Source organism: Cyprinus carpio, chromosome B19 (assembly GCF_018340385.1).
Source record: "Cyprinus carpio isolate SPL01 chromosome B19, ASM1834038v1, whole genome shotgun sequence".
In the NCBI taxonomy this organism is placed as follows: domain Eukaryota; kingdom Metazoa; phylum Chordata; class Actinopteri; order Cypriniformes; family Cyprinidae; genus Cyprinus; species Cyprinus carpio.
In genome coordinates, this window is record NC_056615.1 from 12,678,033 (window position 1) to 12,705,023 (window position 26,991).

At 35.7% G+C, this 26,991-nt stretch overlaps 4 protein-coding genes across 6 annotated transcripts; all 4 read left to right on the top strand.

Moving 5' to 3' along the window:
* The first annotated feature begins 460 nt into the window (after positions 1-460).
* On the top strand, positions 461-14,693 carry LOC109111195 (centrosome-associated protein CEP250-like). Its single transcript, XM_042745481.1, has 4 exons — positions 461-1,526; positions 3,036-6,867; positions 6,961-7,674; positions 8,297-14,693. Exons 1-4 carry the CDS (start codon positions 511-513, stop codon positions 14,672-14,674), a joined length of 11,940 nt encoding a protein of 3,979 aa, XP_042601415.1. The 5' UTR covers positions 461-510; the 3' UTR covers positions 14,675-14,693.
* A 4-nt stretch (positions 14,694-14,697) lies between these two features.
* LOC122140792 (trichohyalin-like) lies at positions 14,698-18,853 on the top strand. 3 transcript variants are annotated; one of them, XM_042745770.1, is made up of 2 exons: positions 14,698-15,505; positions 17,018-18,853. In XM_042745770.1, the coding sequence occupies exons 1-2, from the start codon at positions 14,702-14,704 to the stop codon at positions 18,842-18,844; spliced, it is 2,631 nt and encodes an 876-aa protein (XP_042601704.1). In that variant the 5' UTR covers positions 14,698-14,701; the 3' UTR covers positions 18,845-18,853. The 3 variants fall into 3 exon arrangements, with proteins under 3 accessions (XP_042601704.1, XP_042601707.1, XP_042601705.1); XM_042745773.1 differs by lacking the exon at positions 14,698-15,505 and adding an exon at positions 15,944-16,384; XM_042745771.1 differs by lacking the exon at positions 14,698-15,505 and adding an exon at positions 15,944-16,358 and having other exon boundaries at positions 16,992-18,853.
* Positions 18,854-21,018: 2,165 nt separating this feature from the next.
* Positions 21,019-22,026, top strand: LOC122140793 (protein CROWDED NUCLEI 2-like). The gene has a single exon (XM_042745775.1). It carries the CDS (start codon positions 21,109-21,111, stop codon positions 21,883-21,885), a length of 777 nt encoding a protein of 258 aa, XP_042601709.1. The 5' UTR covers positions 21,019-21,108; the 3' UTR covers positions 21,886-22,026.
* On the top strand, positions 21,880-26,987 carry LOC109093740 (myosin-11-like). The gene is made up of 3 exons (XM_042745483.1): positions 21,880-23,710; positions 23,887-25,354; positions 25,492-26,987. Exons 1-3 carry the CDS (start codon positions 22,014-22,016, stop codon positions 26,818-26,820), a joined length of 4,494 nt encoding a protein of 1,497 aa, XP_042601417.1. The 5' UTR covers positions 21,880-22,013; the 3' UTR covers positions 26,821-26,987.
* Positions 26,988-26,991: the final 4 nt, after the last annotated feature.

Genomic DNA, 26,991 nt, shown 5'->3' on the forward strand with positions numbered 1-26,991 from the left:
AGAAAATGGCAGGCAGAAGGCTGAGGAAATGGCGATCATCCTTCAAAAAGAGAAGGAAGATATAGAGATTTCTTTTGCCAGAATAAGATCAGAGGAAGGAGATCTAAGAAAACAAAAACAAACAATTGAATCTGAACACCTTAAAAGGAAAAGTCTGACCTGGAGAAAACTAAAACAGAGATATCCAGAGCCAAAGAAGATCTTGAGAACCAAATTGAATCACATAAAAGACAAAATGAGCTAACACTGGCAGAGATACAGAAGGAGAAACACATTCTTGAGCAGTTAAGGATGAACATATCACAACAGAGAGATGATCTAGAAAACGACATTGAACAAACAAGATACCAACAAGCGGAGCTGCAAAGTCTAAAAATGGAAATTCAGAAAGAGCAAACAGAGATAGATGAGCAGAAGGTGTCAAAAAAAACAACAACAAAGAAGGATCATCAAAAAAACCATCTCGAAGAAAAAAGAGAAAAGAATAAGATCACACTAGCAGAAAAAGACATGCTTCTTCTACTGAGAGACAGTATTTCAGAGCAACAGGATAACATTGCAAATGAGAGAGAGCAAATGAGACTTAGAGAGACTGAACTTGAACAACTCCAAGCTCTGATTTATAGACAGCAAGATGAAATGGAAGCCACACAAAAAGCTCTCACAATGGAAAAAAGTAGACTTGAAGAGAAGAAAACTGAAATAGATCAAAAACAGAGAAAGGTAAATGAAGTCATGGCATTTACAACAGGAGAAAGGGCTTATATTGAAAAAGAGAAGTCTGAAATGCTAACACAGAAACACCAAATGGAGACTGAACTGGAGCTCTTGAAGGCAGAACTGAATAATGACATAAATGAAAAAAGAGCAGCCCTAGACAGAGAGATAAAGGAGCTTCAATATCATAAAAAAGCTATTCGAAATGAGAAGGATGACGTAGAACAGATGAAGATTGAGCTGCAAAGACAAACTGAAGATATGAGAAGGCTAAAAGAAGAAACACAAAATGAAAGACAGAGTTTGGAAAAGATGGCAGAAGAACTTCAGAAAGAGAAAGAAGATATTGTTCATCTTGCTGAAGACACAAAAAGAAAGAATGAGATTCTTGATGAAATGAAAGTATTACATGAGTCCACATTAGAAAATCTGCAAAAAGAGATCAGGGAAAAACAGGACCTGATGTCTGAGCTGAGAAAGAAGTCTGAAGATGTTGAGCTTCAGATGAAGCAGATATTGACTGAAAGGGAAATGTTGGAAAATGATAGACAACTGTTAAAGAGAGACAAGGAAGATCTGCAACAAAAAATAATTAATGTAGACAGAGACTCAGAGAGTCTGAAACATGAGAGAGAAGCTTTGGAGAATGAAAAGGAAGTAATAAAAAAGATCAAAACTGACCTGCAAAGAGAGACACAAGAGTTCGAGAAGATGAAACTACAAACACAAGATGAAAGACAAAAACTGGAGGAAATGACAGCTCAACTCCAGAAAGAGAGAAAAGAAATCAATGATCTTACTAAAGAGACCAAAGGAAAGAACAAAGAAATTCAAGTTAAAATGAAAGAAATTCAATTTGATAGAGACATGATTGAGAATGAAATGCACGATCTTGAGAAAATCAAAAGGAAACTTGCTAAAGCAAAGGAGGATCTTGAAAAAGAAAGAGAAAAGCAAGGAATCATACTAGCAGAGATTCAGAAAGAGAGAGACAACCTAGAGGAGAAGAAGGAGACCATCACAAGACAAACACATGAAATGAAAAATCAAGAGGAACAAATGAGACAAAAACAACATGAACTAGAACAACTGAAAACTGAAATTCAGAATCAGAAACAGGAACTAGACAATGACAGAAATATTATAATAAAAGACAGAAGTCAGCTTGATCTGAGACAGTCTGAGCTAGACAAACAACAGACAGAAGTGAGTCACATTATGGAAAAAATGAGAAATGAGAGAAGCCAACTAGATAAAGATAAACAAGAGATTGAAAAACAGAAACAGCAAATAAAGAAAGAAAGAGATGATGTAGACCAACGAAGAAAGGATCTGACTGAAGAACTAAAGATGATGGCACTTCAGAAACAAGTGACTGAAGATGAGAAGAACAAGTTGGAACAGATGAAGATTGAGCTGCAAAGAGAAGCTGATGATATCAGAAAGCTCAAAGAAGAAACACAAAATGAGAGAAAGAGTTTGGAAAAGATGGCTGAAGAACTTGAGAAAGAGAAAGAAGATATTGTTCATCTCGCTGAAGATACAAAAAGAAAACATGAGATTCTGGATGAAATGAAAGCTGCAAGTGAGTCTTCAATGGCAGATCTACAAAGAGAGAAAAACAACCTTGAGGAAATGAGATTGAACATCTCCAAAGAAACTGATAAAATTGAAAACGAGAAAGAGAAAATAAGACTGAGACAAGATGAACTAGATCAACTACAAGCAGAGATTCATAAACAACAAAGTGAAATGAAAAACCTCAAAGAAATCATCATGACTGAGAAGCAGCAGCTTGATCTCAGAGAGACTGAAATAGAAAAACAACAGAAGGAGCTGCATGACATTGTGGAGATCGCAAAGAATGAGAAGAGCATTGCTAAAACTCAAAAAGCTGCAATGATCAGAGAAAAACAGGACATGATGACTGAGCTGAGAAAGAAGTCTGAAGATGTTGAGCTTCAGATGAAGCAGATATTGACTGAAAAGGAAATATTGAAAAACGACAAACAACTGCTGAAGAGAGACATGGAAGATCTGCAACAAAAACTAGTTAATGTAGACAGAGACTCAGAGAGTCTGAAACATGAGAGAGAAGCTTTGGAGAATGAGAAGGAAGTAATAAAAAAGATCAAAACTGACCTGCAAAGAGAGACACAAGAGTTCGAGAAGATCAAACTACAAACACAAGACGAAAGACAAAAACTGGAGGAAATAAAAAACAAATCAACTCCAGAAAGAGAAAGAACAAAACTAGAAATTAAATAACAAAGAAACACAATTTAAAATGAAATAAATTAAATCTAAAAAAAAGAGACCAAAGGAAAGAACAAAGAAATTCAAGTTAAAATGAAAGAAATTCAATCTGATAGAGACATGATTGAAAAGGAAATGCATGATCTCGAGAAAATCAAACATGAACTTGCTAAAGCAAAGGAGGATCTAGAAAAAGAAAGAGAACAGCAAGGAATCATACTAGCAGAGATACAGAAAGAGAGAGACAACCTAGAGGAGAAGAAGGAGACCATCACAAGACAAACACATGAAATGAAAAATCAAGAGGAACAAATAAGACAAAAACAACATGAACTAGAACAACTAAAAACTGAAATTCAGAATCAGAAACAGGAACTAGACAATGACAGAAACATTATAATAAAAGACAGAAGTCAGCTTGATCTGAGACAGTCTAAGCTAGACAAACAACAGACAGAAGTGAGTCACATTATGGAAAAAATGAGAAATGAGAGAAGCCAACTAGATGAAGAAAAACAAAAGATGGAAGAACAGAAACAGCAAATGAAGAAAGAAAGAGATGATGTAGACCAAAGTAGAAAAGATCTGACTGAAGACGTAAAGATCATGACACTTCAGAAACAAGTGACTGAAGATGAGAAGAACAAGTTAGAACAGATGAAGATTGATCTGCAAAGAGAAGCTGATGATATCAGAAAGCTCAAAGAAGAAACACAAAATGAGAGACAGAGTTTAGAAAAGATGGCTGAAGAACTTAAGAAAGAGAAAGAAGATATTGCTAATCTTGTTGAAGATACAAAGAGAAAACATGAGATTCTGGATAAAATGAAAGCTGCAAGTGAGTCTTCAATGGCAGATCTACAAAGAGAGAAAAACAACCTTAAAGAAATGAAATTGAACATCTCCAAACAAATTGATGATCTTGAAAATGAGAAAGATAAAATAAAACTCAGACAAGATGAACTAGAGCAACTACAAGCAGAGAATCAAAAACAACAATGTGAATTGAAAAACCTCAAAGAAATCATCATGACTGAGAAGCAGCAGCTTGATCTCAGAGAGACTGAAATACAAAAACAACAGAAGGAGCTGCATGACATTGTGGAGTTTGCAAATAATGAGAAGAGCATTATTGAAAATGAAATCGCTGCAATGAACAGGGAAAAACAGAACATGATGACTGAGCTGAGAAAGAAGTCTGAAGATGTTGAGCTTCAGATGAAGCATGTATTGACTGAAAAGGAAACGCTGGAAAATGATAGACAACTGCTGAAGAGAGACATGGAAAATCTGAAACAAAAACTAGTTAATGTAGACAGAGACTCAGAGAGTCTGAAACATGAGAGAGAAGCTTTGGAGAATGAGAAGGAAGTAATAAATCAGATCAAAACTGACCTGCAAAGAGAGACACAAGAGTTTGAGAAGATCAAACTACAAACACAAGACGAAAGACAAAAACTGGAGGAAATGACAGCTCAACTCCAGAAAGAGAGAGAAGAAATCAATGATCTTACTGAGGAGACCAAAAGAAGAGACATGGTCTTGGATGAAATGAACACAGAAATTGAAGTGAAAACTAAAGCCATTCAATCTGATAGAGACATGATTGAAAAGGAAAAACATGAATTGGAGAAAACCAAACATGAACTTGCTAAAATCAAAGAAGATCTTGAAAAGCAATTTGCTGAGCAAGAAGAAAAGAAAGAAATCAAACGGGCAGAGATACAGAAAGAGAGAGACAACCTAAAGGAGATGAATGAGACCATCACAAGACAAATACATGAAATTAAAAATCAAGAGGAACAAATGAGACAAAAACAACATGAACTCGAACAACTGAAAACTGAAATTCAGAATCTGCAGAGAGAACCAGACAATGACAGAAACATTATAATAAAAGACAGAAGTCAGCTTGATCTGAGACAGTCTGAGCTAGACAAACAACAGACAGAAGTGAGTCACATTATGGAAAAAATGAGAAATGAGAGAAGCCAACTAGATAAAGATAAACAAGAGATTGAAAAACAGAAACAGCAATTGAAGAAAGAAAGAGATGATGTAGACCAAAGCAGAGAAGATCTGGCTGAAGACATAAAGATGACGACACTTCAGAAACAAGTGACTGAAGATGAGAAGAACAAGTTAGAACGGATGAAGATTGATCTGCAAAGAGAAGCTGATGATATCAGAAAGCTCAGAGAAGAAACACAAAATGAGAGACAGAGTTTGGAAAAGATGGCCAAAGAACTTAAGAAAGAGAAAGAAGATATTGTTCATCTCACTGAAGATACAAAGAGAAAACATGAGATTCTGCATGAAATGAAAGCTGCAAGTGAGTCTTCAATGGCAGATCTACAAAGAGAGAAAAACAACCTTGAAGAAATTAGATTGAACATCTCCAAACAAATTGATGATCTTGAAAATGAGAAAGAGAAAATAAGACTGAGACGAGATGAACTAGATCAACTACAAGCAGATATTCATAAACAACAAAATGAAATTATAAAGGAAAAGAACAACATTGAAAGTGAAAGAGTTGCAGTGATCCGGGAAAAACAGGACATGATGACTGAGCTGAGAAAGAAGTCTGAAGATGTTGAGCTTCAGATGAAGGAGCTATTGACTAATCAGGAAATATTGAAAAACAACAAACAACTGCTGAAGAGAGATGTGGAAGTTCTGCAACAAAAACTAGTTAATGTAGACAGAGACTCAGAGAGTCTGAAACATGAGAGAGAAGCTTTGGAGAATGAGAAGGAAGTAATAAAAAAGATCAAAACTGACCTGCAAAGAGAGACACAAGAGTTCGAGAAGATCAAACTACAAACACAAGATGAAAGACAAAAACACAAAGAAATGGCAGCTCAACTCCAGAAAGAGAGAGAAGAAATCAATAGTCTTATTGTGGAAATTAAAAAGAAGAGAGATGTTCTGGATGAAACCTATACTGAAATACAAAGGGAACAAGAAGCAATTGAGAGAGGCAAAGACTTGATTAGAAGGGAATGGTCTGACCTAGAGAAAACCAAAGCTGAGATGTCTCAAACCAAGGAAGAGCTTGAAAAACAGATTTCTGAACAAAAAACAAACATTGAGATCACACTGGCAGAGATGCATCAAGAGAGAAACATGCTTGAACAGATGACTGGGAATATAAGAAGAGAAAAAAATATGCTTGAAGATGAAAAGCAAGAATTAAAAATAGAAAAGGAAGAACTTGAAAGAATGCGGGCAGACATCGAAAGAAAACAAGAAAATACTGATCACCTGAGATTTGGCATAACAGGAGAGAGTCTACTTGAGAAGTCAGAGGCTAAAATGTTTCTTCAAAAGAGTGAGGTGGATGTAGTCAAATCTTTAACAGACAAAGAAATGTCAGATCCAGATGGGAAATGTGTCTTGATGGAGCAGATGCTGGAAATGGACTTAAAAGATGCATTAGAAACAGATGTTGAGAGCCAAAAGTCAGACTTACCTGAGGCTGAGGATTTACCTCATAAACAGGAGATGATGTTAGAGAAGACGTTTATTGAAGATGAAAAGGACAAACTGGAACAGATGAGAGCTGAACTGAAAAGGGAAGCTGAACACATTGAAAAGAAAAAGCAGGACATGCAGAACGAAAGACAGAAGCTAGAAGAAATGGCTGCTCAACTTCATGAAGAGAGAAGAAGTCTTGAAAGTCTTAATGAGGAGATTAATGTTCAGAATTTCAATCAACAAAAGCAAGCAACAGAGTCTGAAATGGAGAAGACTGATTCAGAGAAAATCAAAACAGAAATTGCTAAAGCCAACAAACTTCTTGCAGAACAGCAAGAAAGGAATGAGATGTCAATAAAAGAGATGCGGACAGAGAGAGACACTCAAGAAAAAATGATGACCAACACAAAAAAAGCAAATACAAACAAAAAAAAAAATCAAAATAAATCCCCTCATAGAAAATAAAACTAACAAACAAACATGAAGGAAACCATTTTACAACAACAGGATGAAATGGATGAACTGAAAAACACAATCATGATGGAAATGAGTCAACTGGACCAGAGACAAACTGACGTTGATCTATTACAGCGAGAGGTTGATGATCTAATGGAATTCACAAAGACAGAAATGACCAACATAGAAAGAGAAAGAGTGGAAATGATGGCACAGAAGAGAAATGTAGAGAGAGAGATGGTCAGTCTAGAGGAAGAAAAGGAGACCTGTGAACAACTGAGACTAAAATTACTGGAGGAAAAGGATCAGGTTGAAAAAGACAGAGAACTGTTGACCAAAAATTTGTATCATATGGAGAGGCAGAAAATGGATATGGAGAAAGAACTAAAGAATCTAAAAGCTGAGAAACACACCTTTGAAAATGAGAAGGAGGAACTAGAGAGGATGAAAAGCGACCTTCAAAGACAAGCTGAAGACTTGGAGAAACTATCTGAGAAGACAAAGAATGAAAGATGGAGGGCAGAAGAGATGGCAGCCAAATTTAAAAAGCAATTAGACGTCAGTGGTATTCCAGCGGACTACCAACAGGCGGAAGAGCTCATGGATGAGACAGAGAAACAAAGAAAGAATATTCAGTCTGCCAAAGACTTGCTTCAAGAAGAAAGATCTGAGCTGGAGAAAACCAAGGCAGAGATAAACCAAGCCATGGAAGAACTAGACAGACAAAGAACTGACTTACAGAGAGATAAAGACATTCTTAAGCAAGTGAGTATAAATAATTTGAGACAAACAGCTCAAATTGAAGATGAGAAGGAAAAAATACAACACAAAGAGAGTGAACTAGAACAAATGAGAACAGAACTTCAAAATAAACAAAAAGAAATGGATGACATGAAAAGCAACATAATAAAAGAAAAGGATGATTTTGAGAATCTGGAACAAAAGAGAGCCGAGTTGGCTAGAGACTTGGAAAACCTCCAAAATATGAAACAAGCTTTTAAAAATGAACAAGATGAGCTGGAAAAGAAGAGAGAGGATATTAAGAAGTTAAAGCTAGAAGTTCAGAAAAAAGGGCAGAGGGCTGCAGAAGAGTTAGAAAAAGAGAGAAAACAATTTACTATGGAGATCAAAATGAAAAATGACACCCTGGATGAAATACAAGCTGAGATAGAAAGACAGAAACAAGCCATTGCTGTAGACAAAGCGATCATTACAAAGGAAAAGATGGATCTGGAAAAAACCAAGGAAGATTTCAAAAGACAATCCGAGGAGAGTGACATCAAACGCCCACACAAACAGAAAAATAGACATAATCATAATAATATAAATATCTATAACCAAAAACAAAAAACATAAACAGAAAAAAGAAAAATGTTAAATACTACAGCAGCGTCAGCTGATGGAAACACTAAAAAAGGACATTGAAAATGTGGAACAACTCAGAAAAGAGCTTTCGGATCAAAAAGAAGTGACTGAGAAAAACAGAACACAGCTGAAACAAGACATAGATGACATGGAACAAAACAAATCAAATCTGCAAAAAGAATTACAGGAGATAAAAGTCCAAAAACAGGATATTCAAGATGAAAGAATTCAACTAGAGCAAATGAAAGCTAAGTTAGCAAAAGAAAGAAAAGCAAATGATGAAATGTTGAGAGAGGCTACAAAAGAAATGGAGAAATATAAGGAGATCAAAACAAATATTCTAATCCAAAAAGAAGAGTTTGAGACTAAAAGACAATCACAAGTAGAGGAACTCATTGGTATGAGAGCTGAAATACTCAAACAGAAAGAGGAATTAGAGGACAAGATGCAAAAGACTAAACATGAGATGAAAGAATTGAAGCTTCTTCAGGATGAAACAGATGGCAAGAGGAAAGATCTTGAACACAAGATGAGACAGGCAGCAAGAAAGAAAGATGAGCTGGAGAAAATGAGAGCTTATATTGAAAGTGCAAATGAGAAACTGGAAATGGACAGAGTCATGTTAAGTATAGAGCGTGAGGACATGGAGCGAATAAAAGCTGAGAAACAACGAGCAGGAGAGGAACTACTATCTCATACGGAAGAAAGAGGTGGAGATCTGGAAGAGAAAGAACAAATAAACACCAAGATACTGAGGCTTATTCAAGAGGCTGAAAAGACTAGGGAAATGGCCTGGAGAACAAAACATGACCTGGAAAGAAGCATGCAGAGAGATGTTAATGTTCAAGCGGATTCAGAGGAAAGGCAAGAAATGAGTGCTTACATGCAGAGGCTGATCCAGGAAATTGAACATGTCAGAGAGGTTCTCAGAAGAATGAAAGATGAAGTCAAGGCAGCTAGAAAAGAAAGATTTGAACTGGAGAACATAAGGCTGGAAGTCGAAGCCATGAAACATAGCATGAAGGAAACCTATGAGCAACAGAACAAGGAGATACAAAAAGAGAAGCAGCAAATTGAGAGTACCAAAGACTTGTTGAGCAGAGAGCGAAGTGATCTTGAGCAAAATAGAGCTGATTTGGAGAGACAAAAACAAGAAATAGCATTGGAAAAACAAAAACTCCATGATGAAAATGAACTGCTGAACAAAGAAATCGTTGACATGAAGCAGCAATATGAAATTCTCAAAAACCTTCTAGAAGAAACAACTAGAGAAAAAACAAAACTAAATAAAATAAAATCAAAAAAAAAGAAAGGAATGAGGAGAGATTCAGAGGAATTAAGGAAGAAAATGGAATCATTAAGCATGGGCGACCAGCAAGAAGAGAGCGAGAGTCAGTTAGATAAAGTTAAAAGACAAATAGACAAACTGACAGAGTTGAAGGCTGAGCTGGATCAACAGCAGGTAGAACTTGAGAAAAATAAAGCAGGCTTAAAACATCAGATGGATGAGCTAGAAAACATGAGGTCTGAGATATTACAACATGAAAAGGACACTAGAGAGGTGGAGCTGATGGATATACAGAGCCAGAGAGAAGTCCTAGAAACAAGGATTCAGAAAATGATGCATGAGAAGGGAGAACTGGAAGTCTTAAGGTCTGAGATAGTCATAGAAAAGAAAGATCTGGACCAGAAGATGAAACAAGTGATGAGAAAGAGGGATGAGATGGAGAAAATGAAGACTGAGATAGCAAAGGAAAGAGAGGAGATCAACAGAGAGCGGCAGGAGCTGGAAATACTCAGAAATGATGTTCAATGTGCAAGAGAGGATTTTGAGCTATTGGTGGAGAAAACTGTGAATCTAGAAGATGAGGAAAGCACCAATGCTGACATCCAAAGACTAATTTTAGAGGTTGTAAAAATCAGCGAAATGGTGAGAAATCTAAAAGTTGACATGGAGAACAGGATGGAGGAAAGTAAGTTGGTGAGAGATGAAAAGGAAAACTTCAAGTCTGAGATCCAGAGGCTCATTCAAGATATTGGACAAATACGGGAAAATCTTGGAAGCCTTAGAAAAGAGATAGAAACCACCAGAAGAGATAAGAATGAATTGGAGAAGATGAGAGCAGAACTTGCAGAAAAGCAACAGGTGGAAGAGAACATGAGAGAAATGCTGCAGAAAGAAAAAGAAGAACTGGAGCAGTTGAAGGATGAGATAAACAGAGAAAAGGAGGATATGGAGACCAAAAGAGAGCTGGTTAAGGAAGAAATAGCTAAAGAAAAAATGGAAGAGTTCAAAGACACAAGAAAGAACAAGAAAGAACTGCAAATGGTCACTAAGGAACTCTTGAGAAACAAGAGTGATCTAGAACAGCTCAACAAAGACATACAAAACCAAAGGCAAACCATGGAAGAAATGGAAACACTGCATGAAAAGAAAAGGGCTGAACTGGAAGGCATTACTTCTGAAGTAAAGAGGACAGAGCAGATACTGGAGAAGCAGAAACATGAGTTGGAAGAGAAAAGTTGGATTGTTGAAGAAATGGAGAAAAAGAAAGATACACTTGAAAAGATCAACATGGAAATACTGAGGAAGCAAGAAGATATAGAAAAAGAAATGGACAATTTAAGGCAAGAGAAGCAAGAACTGGAACTCTCTAGAAGTGAACTACAGAGACAGAGAGTTGATGTTGAATCTTCAAAACATGCTTTGATCATGGAGAAGGATTGGTTCAAAGATGAACAAGCTGAAATCAATCAACAAAGGCATGAAGTGAGTGCTGCCATGAAGGCTTACGATGTGGAACTGAAAAATCTAGAAAAGACGAGGAATGAACTAGAAAACGAGAGGGCTAAACTTGATGAAAAACTCCATGATGCTACAAAAATGGAGGAGAAACTACAGGAGATGAAGAGTGAACTAAACAAAGAAAAAGAGCAAGTGGAAGAAATGAAGCAGATGGTCATCACAGAGAGACATTTAATTGAACAAGAGAATGCTGAGCTTCAGAAGAAGTCAGAGATCACTGACAGACTCATTCAGGAAGCAAACAACGAGAGGGACAGATTAACAGACCTCAGTTTAAAACTTCAAACACAAAGAGAAGATATAGAGAATATCATCACCGAAATAGAGACCAAGAAGAAAAATCTAAATATAATGAGTGCAAAACTTCAAGATGATAAGATACAACTGAAAAACGACAGAGATGTTTATGAAAGGGAAATGACACATCTGCAGCTTAAGAGGGAAGAGTTAGTGATGGAAACAGAGGACCTGGAAAGAAAAACCTTACAGCAGAAAGAACAAGATGAGATGGCGAAACGAGAGATTCAAAATCAGAAAGAGGCTCTAGAGCAAATGGAGGTGGATATTCTGAAGGAAAGAGATGATGTTGACAAAGAGAAGAAAACTGTACATTCAGAAAAACAGAAACTGGATACACTTCGAGAAGAACTGCAAAGAAAGGAAAGTGAGCTTGAAAACAAAGTAAAAACTTTCATGGAAGAGCAGCAGCAGCTAAAACAGATTCAAGATGAAATGTATAAAATCAAGAAGGAGATTCAAAGTAATTTGGAAAGAAAGGAGGCCGAAATTCAAGAGGAGAGACAGCGATTAATGGAAATGGATGAAACAATTACAAGAGAATGCAATGAATACAGAAAGCTGACTGAAGAAATACAGAAAGAAAAAGAGCAGATTGAAATCAGCAAAAAGTTGATGGATCAAGAGAAGGATGAACTTAAAAACATGAAAAATGATCTGGAGAAGCAATTACAAAATCTAAGACATGACAAACTGAATTTACAAGATGAGAAGAAAGCACTAGAACAGATAAGGGCAGAATCCAAAGAGATTCAAAATGTTATCAAGAAGGAAAGACAGGATCATGAGAAATGCTGGGAGGAGATTGAGGGTGAAAAGGAAAGAGTGGAGGAAGAAATCAGACAATTAGAGAGACAGAGGGAAGAAACTAACAAACTTCACAGCGAGTTGCAAATAATTAGAGATGACATTAAAAGTAAGAAAGAAAATATTGATAAAGAAATTAAAGAATTGTTGCAAATGAGGATTGAACTGGAGAGAACAAAAGTGGAAATTAAAAAGGATAATCAACAACTTCAAGATGATAAATTTAACCTTGAAAAGACAAAAGCTGAGATAAAGATACAGACAGATAAATTGATACTAATAGACACTAATTTAAAGGAGAAAGAAAGAGAAATTAAAATCCAACTAGATAAAGACAGAGAAGAAATTAAATGTTTGTCTGAAGAGACTGAAATGAAAATGAGGGACCTTGATAAGACGATAAAGGAGATGGAGAGACAAAAGCAAGAAATTGAGAAAACAAAAGTGATGCTTGAAAAGGAAAAGACAGAAATTGACAAAGAAAAGACAGATATTGACAAAGAAAAGAAAGACTTGGAAAAACAAATGATGGGCCAGATTGAGCAGATACAAAAGGACAGACTGGCCCTTGAGGAGATGAAGGAAGAACTTCTTCATGAAAAACAAGAAATGGAGGAAGAGAGGAATAACTTGATGGCTTTAAGCAACAAACTAGAAGTTTTAAGAGCAGAGACAAGGAACAAGCAAAATGAAAATGAGATTTTGAAGAATAAACTTATTATGGAAAAATCAAACATTGAGGAACGGCAAGTCGAGGTACTCAACCAGCAGCGACAGAATGATCAAACCAGTGAGGAAAACAAAAAAGAGAGAGAAGATCTGGAAAAACAGAGATTTGAAACTGAACAGCAGAAACAGATATTGCAGCTTAACATCATAAAAATGAATGAAGAGAAGCAAAAACTTCAGAAAGCCAAAGAAGAAATGGAAAACATAAAATACATGACCAACAAAGAAAGAGACAAGGTTGAACAAATGCAAGCTGAGATACACAGTCAGATTCAGTCGACTGAACTACAAATGCAACTCATGCAAGACAAGCAGGATGCTCTTGAGGAAAAAGAGCTAAACATACAGAAGAAGGAAAGGGAAGTAGAGAAGAGAAACATAGAATTAGATGGAATCGCTGCTCAGCTTCACATTGAACAGGAACATTTAGATAAAGTTCATGAGGAAACCAATAAGAGACAACATGCCCTTGAAGAGATAAAACATGATATAGAACTGCAAAAACAAGAAATCAATAAGGACTTTGAGTTGCTTAAGAAGATACGGCATGAAATAGACAACGAAAATATAGAAATGAAGCAGAAAAAAGATGATCTGCAGATCTGGACTAAACAACAGAAAGATAAGGTTCAAGTCCAGTTAGAAGAGCTAGAGAAAGAAAGAGAAAAACTGGAAAAAATGAAGATTCTTACTGAGAGAGAACAAACTGAAAAAGAGAAAGCTGATATAAATAGGCTAAATGGTGAAATAGAGACAATGAGACAAACAGTGATAATTCAGAAGACTGAGCTGGAGCAGAGAGAGAAATATATTACTGAGCAGCAGCAAAGACTGGATCAAAGTGTAAGAGAGATAGCGGAAGAAAGAAGGGAAATGGATAAGTTGAGGACTGAACTAGAAGCTCAGAGACAAAGAATGCAAGAGGACATGAAGACTATTGCAAAGCAGGAAAAAGAACTTGCACAACTGAGAGATGAAATACAAAGAGAAAAACAAGAAATTGGTGAGAACAGGAACATGAATAACAAGTTAATGAAAGATCTGGAAATCACGAAAGCCAAGCTGGTGGAACAACAAGAAGTGATCCAAACTGAAGCAGAAAAACTCCAAAAGGAAAGAAAACTGGTTGACCAGACAAAATCTGAGATGCAGAATGATGCTGAAAATCTGAAAAACGTATCAGAAGAGATCAAAAGAAAGCAAGAAAAAACTGAGATAAGGGAGTCCCACCTTAAACAAATGATGGATCAATGTGTCAATACCATGGAAGAAAATAAGAGGAAGAAAAGTGAACTAGAAAAGACTATTGATGACATAGAAGAGCAAAATCAACTGATTAAGACTGAGAAAGACCATCTGGAAAAAGAGAGAAACAACATTGAAAAGGAAAAAGAAGAATTGCAAAGACGAGCTGATGACCTGGAGATGAACATGACAGAACAAAAAGAAAAAGAAGAGATGAGTAAAAGATCAATGGATGACGAGAAAAAGCTTCTTGAGCAAAAGGCTGGCGAAATCCTGAGACAGAGAAATGAAATAGAGAAAGAAAAAGAGGACATGACAAAGAAGTGGAATGAGCTGGATGTTCTCCAGAAGAAAATACAAAAACAAAGAGACGAAATGGAAGAAATCAAATATGAGTTACAGACTGAAAAGGCTGAAATTAATCAACAGCAGCAGAGCCTGGAGAAGAGTATAAGAGCTGTGAATGAGGAGAGAAGAGATCTGGAGAATATCAAAAATGAAAAGAGAGGAACTTGATCAGATAAAGAGTGAACTGGAAAGAAAATGGAAAGAGAGGAACTTGATCAGATAAAGAGTGAACTGGAAAGACAGAAAACTGAAATAAATCATGAGCAGAAGAAAATATATGATGACAGAAATATTATTGAACAGGGAAGAAATGACCTGGAGAAAATGAGGTCTGAAATAATGTTACAAAGAAAGCAAATAGAAGAAGAGAGATCAAACCTTGACAACAAAATAAAACAGACTGATCTAGAAAAATGTGACATTGAGAAGAGCAAAGAAATTGTACAGAAGATACTAGATGAGGTAGAAGAACAGAGAAATTATAATAAACTCCATGAAGAAAAACATGAACTTGAGAGACAAAAGATCAATGATGAAAAAGATCTTCAGGCTCAAATAAAGACTAAACTGCAAAAAGAGAGTGAAGAAATCAGATGCATGGAAGAGGTAATAAAGAAAGAGAGAGAAACGCTGAAAGAAATGGAAGCTCTTTTACAAAAGGAAAAGGAAGAACTTGAGAGTGTCACTGAAGAAACGACTAGACGAAAAGAAAATCTGGAAATGATGAGCACAAATATAAATGAACAAAAACAAGAGCTGAGAAAATACAGAGAGGTTCTAGAGCAAGAGAAAGATGAAATACACAATAAATGGATACAGTTACAGCAGAGAATTGATGAATTTGAAACTCAAGTTAGACAACAGAAGGAAAATGATTTAATAAAACAGGAGGAGATGGAAGAAGAAAGAAAAAGTCTAAAACTGACCAAAGTCAAGATCCTGGAGTTGAAGACTAAAGCTGAGCAGGAACAACAAGACATAAGCCTAAAAATACAAGAGTTGAACACACAGAAAGAAAAAAAAAAAAAAAAAAAAGAATGGAGGGAATGAGAGGATGAAGGAAGAAAGGAGCAAAAGAAAAAACTTGACCAGATAAAGAGGGAATTGGAACAAGAGAAAACTGAAATGGACAACGACAGGAAGATGATTAAAAAGGAAAGAGAAGACCTGGAGAAGATGCGGTCTGAAACAATGACAGAAAGAGAACAAATGGAAAAACACTTGAAAGAGACTATCAAACTAGAAAGATCAGCACTTGACCAGAAAATGCAAGAGATTGATCTTGAAAAGGATGAAACTGAAAAGAACAAAGAAATAGTTCAGAAATTAATGGATAAAGTAGAAGAGCAGAGAAATTATATAAAACTCCAGAAAGAAGAACAAAACATCAAAAAACAAAAAAACACTCAAGAAAAAAGTAACTACTAACAACAAAAAAAAGAAAAGCTGCAAAAACAAACTGAACAAAACAAATACATGGAGGAGGGAATAAAGAAGGAGAGAGAAACACTGAAGGAAATGGAAGCTTGTCTACAAAAGCAAAAGGAAGAAATTGAGAGTGTCACTGAAGAAACAAACAGACAAAAAGAAGATCTGGAAAAGATTAACACAAACATAAATGAACAAAAACAAGAGTTGAGTAAATACAGAGATCTTCTAGAGCAGGAGAGAGAAGAACTGAACAATAAATGGACACAGTTACAGCAGAAACTTGATGAATTTGATACTCAAGCCAGGCAACAGAAGGAACAAGATTTCATGAAACAGAATGAGATGGAAGAAGAAAGAAAAGGTCTAGAACAGACCAAAGTCAAGATCCTGGAGCTGAAGACTAAAGCTGAGCAGGAACAACATGACATAAGCCAACAATTTCAAGAGTTGAGAGAAGCAATCAAACTAGAAAGATCAGCACTTGTCCAGAAAATACAAGATATTGATCTAGAAAAGGATGAAATTGGAAAGAACAAAGAAATAGTTCAGAAATTAATGGATAAAGTAGAAGAGCAGAGAAATTATATGAAACTCCAAAAAAAAGAACTTGACCATGAAAGACAAAAGATCACTGATGAAAAATATCTTCTAGCTCAAAGTAAGACAGAAATGCAAAACGAAAGTGAACAAATCAAATACATGGAAGAGGGAATAAAGAAGGAGAGAGAAACACTGAAGGAAATGGAAGCTCGCCTACAAAAGGAAAAGGAAGACATTGAGAGTGTCACTGAAGAAACAAAGAGACAGAAAGAAGATCTGGATAAACAAAAACAAGAGATGAAGAACAGCAGAGACCTTCTAGAACAAGAAAGAGAAGAAATAAAGCATAAATGGACAGAGTTACAACAGAGAATTGATGAATTTGATACTCAAGTCAGGCAACAGAAGGAAAAGGATTTAATGAAACAGAATGAGATGGAAGAAGAAAGAAAAGTTCTAGAAGAGACCAAAGTCAAGATCCTAGAGCTGAAAACTAAAGCTGAGCAGGAACAACAAGACATAAGCCAACAATTACAAGAGTTGAACACACTGCAAGAACATATTATGAAAGAAAAAGTGAAAGAAGAAGAAATGAGAGTAAAAGCAAAGATAGAGAGAGAAGAACTCGATCAGATTATAAGGGAACTGGAACGAGAGAAAACTGAAATGGACAATGATAAGAAGATGATTGAACAGGAAAGAAAAGACCTGCAAAAGATAAGGTCTGACATCATGACAGAAAGAAAGCAAATGGAAGACATGAGAGAAGCAATCAAACTAGAGAGGTCAGCACTTGACCAGAAAATACAAGAGAGTGATCTAGAAAAGGATGAAATTGAAAAGAACAAAGAAATAGTTCAGAAATTAATGGATAAAGTAGAAGAGCAGAGAAATTATATAAAACTCCAGAAAGAAGAACTTGACCTCGAAAGACAAAAGATCACTGATGAAAAATTAATTCTAGCTCAAAGTAAGACAGAGCTGCAAAAACAAACTGAACAAAACAAATACATGGAGGAGGGAATAAAGAAGGAGAGAGAAACACTGAAGGAAATGGAAGCTTGTCTACAAAAGCAAAAGGAAGACATAGAGAGTGTCACTGAAGAAACAAAGAGACAGAAAGAAGATCTGGATAAACAAAAACAAGAGATGAAGAACAGCAGAGACCTTCTAGAACAAGAAAGAGAAGAAATAAAGCATAAATGGACAGAGTTACAACAGAGAGCTGGTGAATTTGATACTCAAGCCAGGCAACAGAAGGAACAAGATTTCATGAAACAGAATGAGATGGAAGAAGAAAGAAAAAGTCTTGAACAGACCAAAGTCAAGATCCTGGAGCTGAAGACTAAAGCTGAGCAGGAACAACAAGACATAAGCCTAAAAATACAAGAGTTGAACACACTGCAAGAACATATTATGAAAGAAAAAGAGAAAGAAGAAGAAATGAGAGTAAAAGCAAAGATAGAGAGAGAACAACTCGATCAGATAATAAGGGAACTGGAACGAGAGAAAACTGAAATGGTCGAAGATAAGATGATGATTAAACAGGAAAGAAAAGACCTGCAAAAGATGAGGTCTGACATCATGACAGAAAGAAAGCAAATGGAAGACATGAGAGAAGCAATCAAACTAGAGAGATCAGCACTTGTCCAGAAAATACAAGATATTGATCTAGAAAAGGATGAAATTGGAAAGAACAAAGAAATAGTTCAGAAATTAATGGATAAAGTAGAAGAGCAGAGAAATTATATGAAACTCCAGAAAGAAGAACTTGACCTCGAAAGACAAAAGATCACTGATGAAAAATTAATTCTAGCTCAAAGTATGACAGAGCTGCAAAAACAAACTGAACAAAACAAATACATGGAGGAGGGAATAAAGAAGGAGAGAGAAACACTGAAGGAAATGGAAGCTCGCCTACAAAAGGAAAAGGAAGACATTGAGAGTGTCACTGAAGAAACAAAGGGACAGAAAGAGGATCTGGATAAACAAAAACAAGAGATGAAGAACAGCAGAGACCTTCTAGAACAAGAAAGAGAAGAAATAAAGCATAAATGGACAGAGTTACAACAGAGAGCTGGTGAATTTGATACTCAAGCCAGGCAACAGAAGGAACAAGATTTCATGAAACAGAATGAGATGGAAGAAGAAAGAAAAAGTCTAGAACAGACCAAAGTCAAGATCCTGGAGCTGAAGACTAAAGCTGAGCAGGAACAACAAGACATAAGCCTAAAAATACAAGAGTTGAACACACTGCAAGAACATATTATGAAAGAAGAAAGAAAGAGAGGAAATGAGAGTAAAAGCAAAGATAGAGAGAGAACAACTCGATCAGATAATAAAGGAACTGGAACGAGAGAAAACTGAAATGGACAACGAAAGAAAGATGATTGAACAGGAAAGAAAAGAGCTGCATAAGATGAGGTCGGACATAATGACAGAAAGAGAGCAAATGGAAGACATGAGAGAAGCAATCAAACTAGAGAGGTCAGCACTTGACCAGAAAATACAAGAGAGTGATCTAGAAAAGGATGAAATTGAAAAGAAGAAAGAAATAGTACAGAAATTAATGGATAAAGTAGAAGAGCAGAGAAATTATATTAAACTTCATGAAGAAGAACTTGAACTTGAGAGACAAAAGATCACTGATGAAAAATATCTTCTAGCTCAAAGTAAGACAGAAATGCAAAACGAAAGTGAACAAATCAGATACATGGAGGAAAAAATAAAGAAGGAGAGAGAAACACTGAAGGAAATGAAAACTCATCTACAAAAGCAAAAGGAAGAAATTGAGAGTGTCACTGAAGAAACAAACAGACGAAAAGAAGATCTGGATAAACAAAAACAAGAGATGAAGAACAGCAGAGACCTTCTAGAACAAGAAAGAGAGAAATAAAAGCATAAATGGACAGAGTTACAACAGAGAATTGATGAATTTGATACTAAGCCAGGCAACAGAAGGAAAAGGATTTAATGAGACAGGAGGAGATGGAAGAAGAAAGAAAAGTTCTAGAAGAGACCAAAGTCAAGATCCTAGAGCTGAAAACTAAAGCTGAGCAGGAACGTCAAGACATAAACCTAAAAATACAAGAGTTGAACACAATGCAAAAACATATTATGAAAGAAAAAGAGAAAGATGAAGAAATAAGAGTAAAAGCAAAGATAGATAAAAAAGAACTTGATCAGATTGAGAGGGAACTGGAACAAGAGAAAACTGAAATGTACGATGACAGGAAGATGACTGAACAGGAAAGAAAAGACCTGGAAAAGATGCGGTCTGAAACAACGACACAAAGAGGGCAAATGGAAGACATGACCGCATTTGACCAGAAAAAGCAATCATAATGCAAGAGGAAAATACAAGATATTGATCTAGAAAAGGATGAAATTGGAAAGAACAAAGAAATAGTTCAGAAATTAATGGATAAAGTAGAAGAGCAGAGAAATTATATGAAACTCCAAAGAGAAGAACTTGACCTTGAAAGACAAAAGATCACTGATGAAAAATATCTTCTAGCTCAAAGTAAGACAGAACTGAAAAAAGAAAGTGAACAAATCAGATACATGGAAGAGGAAATAAAGAAGGAAATAGAAACACTGAAAGAAATGAAAACTCATCTACAAAAGGAAAAGGAAGAAATTAAGAGTGTCGCTGAAGAAACAAATAGACAAAAAGAAGATCTGGATAAACAAAAAAGAAGAGAATGAAGAAACAGCAGAGACCTTCTAGAACAAGAAAGAGAAGAAATAAAGCATAAATGGACAGAGTTACAACAGAGAATTGATGAATTTGATACTCAAGCCAGGCAACAGAAGGAACAAGATTTCATGAAACAGAATGAGATGGAAGAAGAAAGAAAAGGTCTAGAACAGACCAAAGTCAAGATCATGGAGCTGAAGACTAAAGCTGAGCAGGAACAACAAGACATAAGCCAACAATTACAAGAGTTGAACACTCTGCAAGAACATTTTATTAAAGAAAAAGTGAAAGAAGAAGAAATGAGAGTAAAAGCAAAGATAGAGAAAGAAGAACTTGATCAGATAATAAGGGAACTGGAACGAGAGAAAACTGAAATGGACAATGATAAGAAGATGTTTGAACAGGAAAGAAAAGACCTCCAAAAGATAAGGTCTGACATCATGACAGAAAGAAAGCAAATGGAAGACATGAGAGAAGCAATCAAACTAGAGAGATCAGCACTTGTCCAGAAAATACAAGATATTGATCTAGAAAAGGATGAAACAGAAAAGAACAAAGAAATAGTTCAGAAATTAATGGATAAAGTAGAAGAGCAGAGAAATTATATTAAACTCCAGAGAGAAGAACTTGACCTCCAAAGACAAAAGATCACTGATGAAAAATTAATTTTAGCTCAAAGTAAGGCAGAACTGCAAAATGAAAACGAACAAATCAAATACATGGAGGAGGGAATAAAGAAGGAGAGAGAAACACTGAAGGAAATGGAAGCTCATCTACAAAAGGAAAAGGAAGACATTGAGAGTGTCACTGAAGAAAAGAATAGAAAGAAAAAAAAAAACAAAAACAAAAACAAGAGTTGAAGAACTGCAGAGCCCTTCTAGAATATGAAAGAGAAGAAATAAACCATAAATGGACAGTGTTACAACTGAGAATGAATGCATTTGATGCTCAAGTCAGCAAACAGAAGGAAGAATATCTAACAGAACAAAAGGAAATAGAAGAAGAAAGAAAAGGTCTAGAAGAGACCATAGTCAAGATTCAAAAGCTGAAAACTAAAGCTGAGCAGGAACATCAAGACATATGCCTAAAAATGCAAGAGTTGTGCACACTGCAAGAACATATTAAGAAAGAAGAAGAGAAAGAAGAAGAAAGGATGGTAAAAGAAAAGATGGAGAGAGAAGAATTTGGTCAGATAAAGAGTGAACTGGAAAGAGAGAAAACTAAAATAGATCATGAGCAGAAGAAAATTAATGATGCCAAAAAGATCATTGAACAGAAAAGAAATGACCTTGAGAAGATGTGGTCTGAAGTAATGTTACAAAGAAAACAAATAGAAGAAGAGAGATCAGAACTTGACAACAAAATAAAACAGACAGATCTAGAAAAATCTAATATTGAGAAAAGCAAAGAAAATGTACAGAAATTATTGAATGAGGAGGAAGAAAAGAGAAATAATATTAAACTTCATGAAGAAGAAATTGAACTTGAGAGACAAAAGATCAATGATGAAAAAGATTTTCTGTCTCAAATAAAGACAGAACTGCAAAAAGAAAGTGAACGAGTGCAATACATGGAAGAGGAAATTAATAAGGAGAGACAAACAATGAAAGAAAAGGAAGCTCATCTACAAAAGGAAAAGGAAGAAATTGAGAGTGTCACTGAAAGAACAAACAGACAAAAAGAAAATCATGAAAACATAAACAAATAAACAAAAAAAAAAAAACAAGAACTAAAGAACCCCACAAAAATACTAAAAAAAAGAAATAAAACAAAAAAATCAAAAATTGACAGAATTAAAAACTAATTTATGAATATGAACAGTCAAAGACTGAGTCTATGAGGAATGTTCTGGAGGACACCAGAAAGAAAGATGAAAAAACAGAAATGGAAGAAAAACTTAAACAGGCTAATAAGGAATATGAAAGTGTCATAGAAGAAATAAACAGGAGAAGGAATGAACTAGAGAAAATCATGTTTGATATATCACAACAAAATCAAAAGATTGAGACAGAGAAAGATCTTCTGAAAAAAGATAGAAATAACATTGAAAAGGAAAGAGAAGATTTGCAAAGAAGGGCTGATGACCTAGAGAAGCACATGACAGAACAAAAAGAAAAAGAAGAGATGAGTAAAAGATCAATGGATGAAGAGAAAAAGCTTCTTGAGCACAAGGCTGGTGAAATCTTGAGACAGAAAAATGAATTAGAGAAAGAAAAAGACGACAAGATGAAGAAGTGGAATGAGCTGGATGTTCTCCAGAAGAAAATACAAAAACAAAGAGACGAAATGGAAGAAATCAAATATGAGTTACAAACTGAAAAGACTAAAATGAATCAACAGCAGCAAAGACTGGATGAGATTATAAGAGCTGTGAATGAGGAGAGGAGAGATCTGGAGAACATGAAGAGTGAATGTGAAAAATACAGACAACAAATGGAAGAAGAAATGAGAGTAAAAGCAAAGATGGAGAGAGAGGAACTTGATCAACTGATGGCCAAGATATTGATAGAACAAAAAGAAACTGATAGGAGCAAGGATATGATAGACCATCTAAAGAAGGAAATGGAGCAAACAAAAGTCAAACTGAATGCTCAAGAGGAGGAAATCAAACTGGAATTGCAAATAGTGCAAGATGAAAGGAAAGATCTGGAACAGTCCAAGGCTGAAATCAAGAGACAGACTGATGAAACAAAGATCATGAAAGAGCAGACACAACAGTTAGAAAAAGAGAAAGATGTGTCTGAAACATTAAAAGAAGAACATCTATCTGGACAGCTTCTTCAACAGAAGAGAGAAGAAATGGCCTCTCAAGGAAAACAGATACAGATAGATGAAGCCAACAGACTCTTAACTGAGATTCAAAGGGAAAGGGAAGAACTTGAAAGAAACAAAAAAATCCTTGAACATCAGAGAGAGACACTGGACGAAATGAAGAGAAAACAACCAACACAGAGGCTGGAATTAATTTTGGTTAGTTCTGCTACACAAACATCTGATCTAGACAACATTCCTGTAGGTGACATTTCAGCACCTCAGGAACAGATTGTTGAGGAACACACAGGCATTCCTAAGGAATATACAACTTTCATGACAAAAGGGAGGGAAGATGAAATAGAGAGAATGAGAGGTCAGGAGGACACAGAGCTCAAAATGAGAATAGAAGAAACGGAGATGGAGTCAAGCCAAAAGGACACCGCACTGGCAAAAGAATATAAAGATATACCTGATCCATCCATGACAGTAAAGTTGGAGTTCAATAAAGATGAAGTCGATGGCCTTACTGAAATGTTGATGACTGAGAAAAAGGAACTAGAAAAGACAAGACTTGTTTTACAGAGAGACCAGAAAGAGATTGAGACAATGAGACAACACACTGACAGAGAGAGGAAGAAGCTGGAGAAACAATATGAAGAGATGGAGTTATGCAGACAGAATATGGAAAATGAAAGATCTGAGTTAGAAATGACTCAAGATCAAATTAAGATGGACATGGAAAATATTCTAATGGAGATCAAGAGCAAACAGAAGAAAACATAAAACATGGAATTTCAACTACAAAAAAAGAAGAGAGAAATGGAAACCATCTCTGCTGAGATGAAACAGAGACAAGAGGAGTTGGACTTCATAAATACAGAGCTAAAACGAAAGAGACAAGAGATGGTGGACACCAAAGAAATGGAGGAACACGAGTTAACTGAAATACTTCCAGAGAGAGAGGAGTATATAAAAAGAAACATGGAGGAAATACAGAACCAAAAGGAAGCATTAAGAAGGAGAGGAATGAAGCTGAAAAAATACTCACTGGGCTGCAGAAGGAGCAAATGGAAATGGAGATGCATCAGGCAATGCTAAACTCAGAAAGAAATGAACTGAACAGAATGAGAATCGATCTGGAGACACAAAAAGAGGAGCTTAGGCTTATGCAGCAAAACATAGAGACAGAAAGAGACAAGCTGGAATCAAGGATAAGAAGAGCAGAGGACATAGAAATACTTTTGGATGATGTACTGAAAGAAAAGAAAAGGGTAGAAGAAATGGCAGCCCAACTTTCCAAAGAACAGGAAGAGTTTAAAATTATTATGACTGAGACAAATAAAAGGATAAACAAGATTAAACAGATTGAGGAGGAAATTAAAACAAAGCAAGAAGAAATGGAGCACACTGAAGAACTGAGACAAAAAGAGCTTCATCAAAGGAGAGCAGAATTTGAAAAAATGAAGACTGAAATTGACAATGAAAGAGAAGAAATTCAGAAGATACAAAGGGAATGTGAGAGAGAAAAACATGAACTGGAGCAAATAAAAACAGATTTGCAGAAAGAGGAACCACAGAAAACCAATGCAGAAGTGCAATATGATGAAACTCACAGTGTTATGCACACATTAAAAGAAGAGAAAGATGAAATAGAAAGGATGAAAGCCGACCTCCAGAACGAGCAGAGAGAAATTGAAAACATGATGGACATTATAAAAAGAGAGAAGACTGAGCTGGAACAGAAGAAAGCTGAAATGCAGCAAATGACTGCAGAAATAAGGGACACGGACAGTGATAAGAACTTACAAGATAAAATTATCCAGATTGAAGCAATCCTCAATGAAACCAAGAGACAGAAGGATGACCTGGAACAGATGAATGACAATTTGAACAGAGAAAAAAATGAGCTGAAAAGCACCTGTCAGTTTCTAGAAAAAGAAAAGAGAGAAGCAGAAATGAGATTACAGGACATGGTGAATGAACTGAATATTAAGCTTAAGGAATTAGAAAATCTACAGAAGTCCAAAACAGAGGAGAGAGAGGCAGAGAAGAAAAATCTGGAGAAATTTAAGGATGAGATGGCTAAAGAACGTGAAAAAATTAAAAAGGAAAATGAAGATTTAAGAATGAGAAGAGAAGAGCTGCTGCAAACAAAAGAAGAAATTCAAAAGCAGACAAAAGACCTAGAAGAACTGATGAACAAAGTGACAATTGAGAAGAGTGAGCTAGAACAAGAGAGGTGTGAAATATACAAACACAAACAACAAGTGGAAGACATTGGGAAAGCTGCAGAAATAAAGTGGGTTGAGACACAGGTAGCCACTGAAAGGTCCAGACAAGATGACGAGGACATGCAAGTCTTAAAAACTGAGAGAAAAAGACTAGCACATCTGAATGATCAATTGCTGAAAGAGAAAGAGGAAGTTGAAACCACCAAAGAGAGAATTAATAGAGAGATGGAACATATTGAAAAGATGCAAACCCAATTAAATGACCAAAAAGAAGAGATCAAGCTTGAAAAACAAAAATTAGAAGACATGAGACTGAGATTCAACACAAGACAAATGCTCTAGAGAAAATTATGAAGGACTTACAAAAAGAGAGGGAAAATCTAAATGCCTTAGTAATTCAACAACAAAAAGAAAGAGAAGAGATGGATTTACTAGCAGAAGAAAACAAAAGAAAAGAGGAGTATGCTGAAGTTGAGATACAAAGACAGTTACAGGACATCGAAAATATCAAGGTCAGGTTGGGAAAAGAAAGGAATCAAATTGAACAGATGAATGCAGAAATAAAGACTAAAAATGAAGAACTAGAGAAAATAATCAGAAAACAGCAAAAGGATTTTGAAATCAAAGAGAATGACATGCAAAGAGAAAGAAAGGCTTTGGAGAAAATGAATGTTGAGCTAGAAAGGAAAACCACTGAAATGGAAAATAAGAGAGAGAAAGTAACTCTATGCGAAGCAGATATACAGAAACAGAAAACCAAAGTAGAAGAGCTAAGGAACATCTTAGAAAGAGAGAAAATTGAACTTGACAGAGAGAAAGCAGAAGTAAAACAAGAAAAACAAGAGATGGAAAACATTCTAAAAACCATCAAGAGTGAGTTGGAAGACCTAGAGCAACTGAAAAATAAAACTGAGGAAGAGAAGAAAGACATGCTGGACAGACTGTTAACAGAAAAACATGAAATGGATCAATTAAAAACCGAGTTACAGTTGGAGAAGAAGAGCATTGAAGAGGAAAAGAAAATGCTGAAGCAGTTAATGAACGAAACTGAAAATAAAAAATCTCAACTGGACAGCAACATTGTGCAAATGAACAATGACAAACAAAATATTCAAAAAGAAAAAGACTCTCTGGAGGAGATCAAGGCAGATTTACAAAGAAAGTCTGAAAATCTTAATGAGGAAATCAGGAAAACTTACCGAATCACCTCTCAAATCAGTAAAGACCAAGAGAACATTCCAAAGAGACTGGATGACATGAGAAGAAAAGAAGAAGAGCTCAGTACTATGCGTGCCGACATCGAAAGGCAGACAAAGCTTCTGCAATCAGATCTACTGCAACTTCAGACACAGAAAGAGAACTTAGAGAAGAGCAAAGCAGAGAATGAGGCTCTAAGAGAAGATCTCGAAAAGCAAAAAGAAAAAAATGACTTGACAATGCAAGAACTGCACAAAGAGAGGCTGACATTGGAGCAGAAGATTACTGATATAACACAGCTAAGAGAGACAGTGGAAAGCACACAGAATGAAATACGACTTAAAGAACAGGATCTGGAAAACAAAGAAAAAGAACTTGACATGCAAAGAAAAGATGTAGATAACTTAAGAAACATTGTGATGGCTGAGAAAATGCAGCTGGAAAAGAGGCAAAATGTATGAATCAACAGCAGCAAGAGGTAGATGACTTGATTAATGAAAACAGAAAAATGAGAAATGATTTAGAGAGCATGAAAGCTCATCTGGAACAAGAGAGACGACAACTACAAGAAAACATCAAAACATTTGAAGACCAGAAGAATATTCTTGATCGATTCAAAGTACACTAAGAAA

Excerpts from the sequence above, each read along its gene's own strand:
- LOC109111195 (XM_042745481.1), top strand. The coding sequence starts at position 511 with ATGCTTCTTCTACTGAGAGACAGTATTTCAGAGCAACAGGATAACATT. Across the intron at positions 6,868-6,960 it reads TGATGACCAACACAAAAAAA|GATGAAATGGATGAACTGAA; the intron begins GCAAATACAAAC and ends TTACAACAACAG. Across the intron at positions 7,675-8,296 it reads ATAAAGACATTCTTAAGCAA|CAGCGTCAGCTGATGGAAAC; the intron begins GTGAGTATAAAT and ends TAAATACTACAG.
- LOC109093740 (XM_042745483.1), top strand. The coding sequence starts at position 22,014 with ATGAGGAATGTTCTGGAGGACACCAGAAAGAAAGATGAAAAAACAGAA. Across the intron at positions 23,711-23,886 it reads AAGAGCAAACAGAAGAAAAC|AGAGAGAGGAGTATATAAAA; the intron begins ATAAAACATGGA and ends AAATACTTCCAG. Across the intron at positions 25,355-25,491 it reads TGCTGAAAGAGAAAGAGGAA|ACAAATGCTCTAGAGAAAAT; the intron begins GTTGAAACCACC and ends ATTCAACACAAG.
- LOC122140792 (XM_042745770.1), top strand. The coding sequence starts at position 14,702 with ATGGAAAGAGAGGAACTTGATCAGATAAAGAGTGAACTGGAAAGACAG. Across the intron at positions 15,506-17,017 it reads TAAGCCTAAAAATACAAGAG|TTGAACACACTGCAAGAACA; the intron begins TTGAACACACAG and ends CAATTACAAGAG.
- LOC122140793 (XM_042745775.1), top strand. The coding sequence starts at position 21,109 with ATGAATGCATTTGATGCTCAAGTCAGCAAACAGAAGGAAGAATATCTA.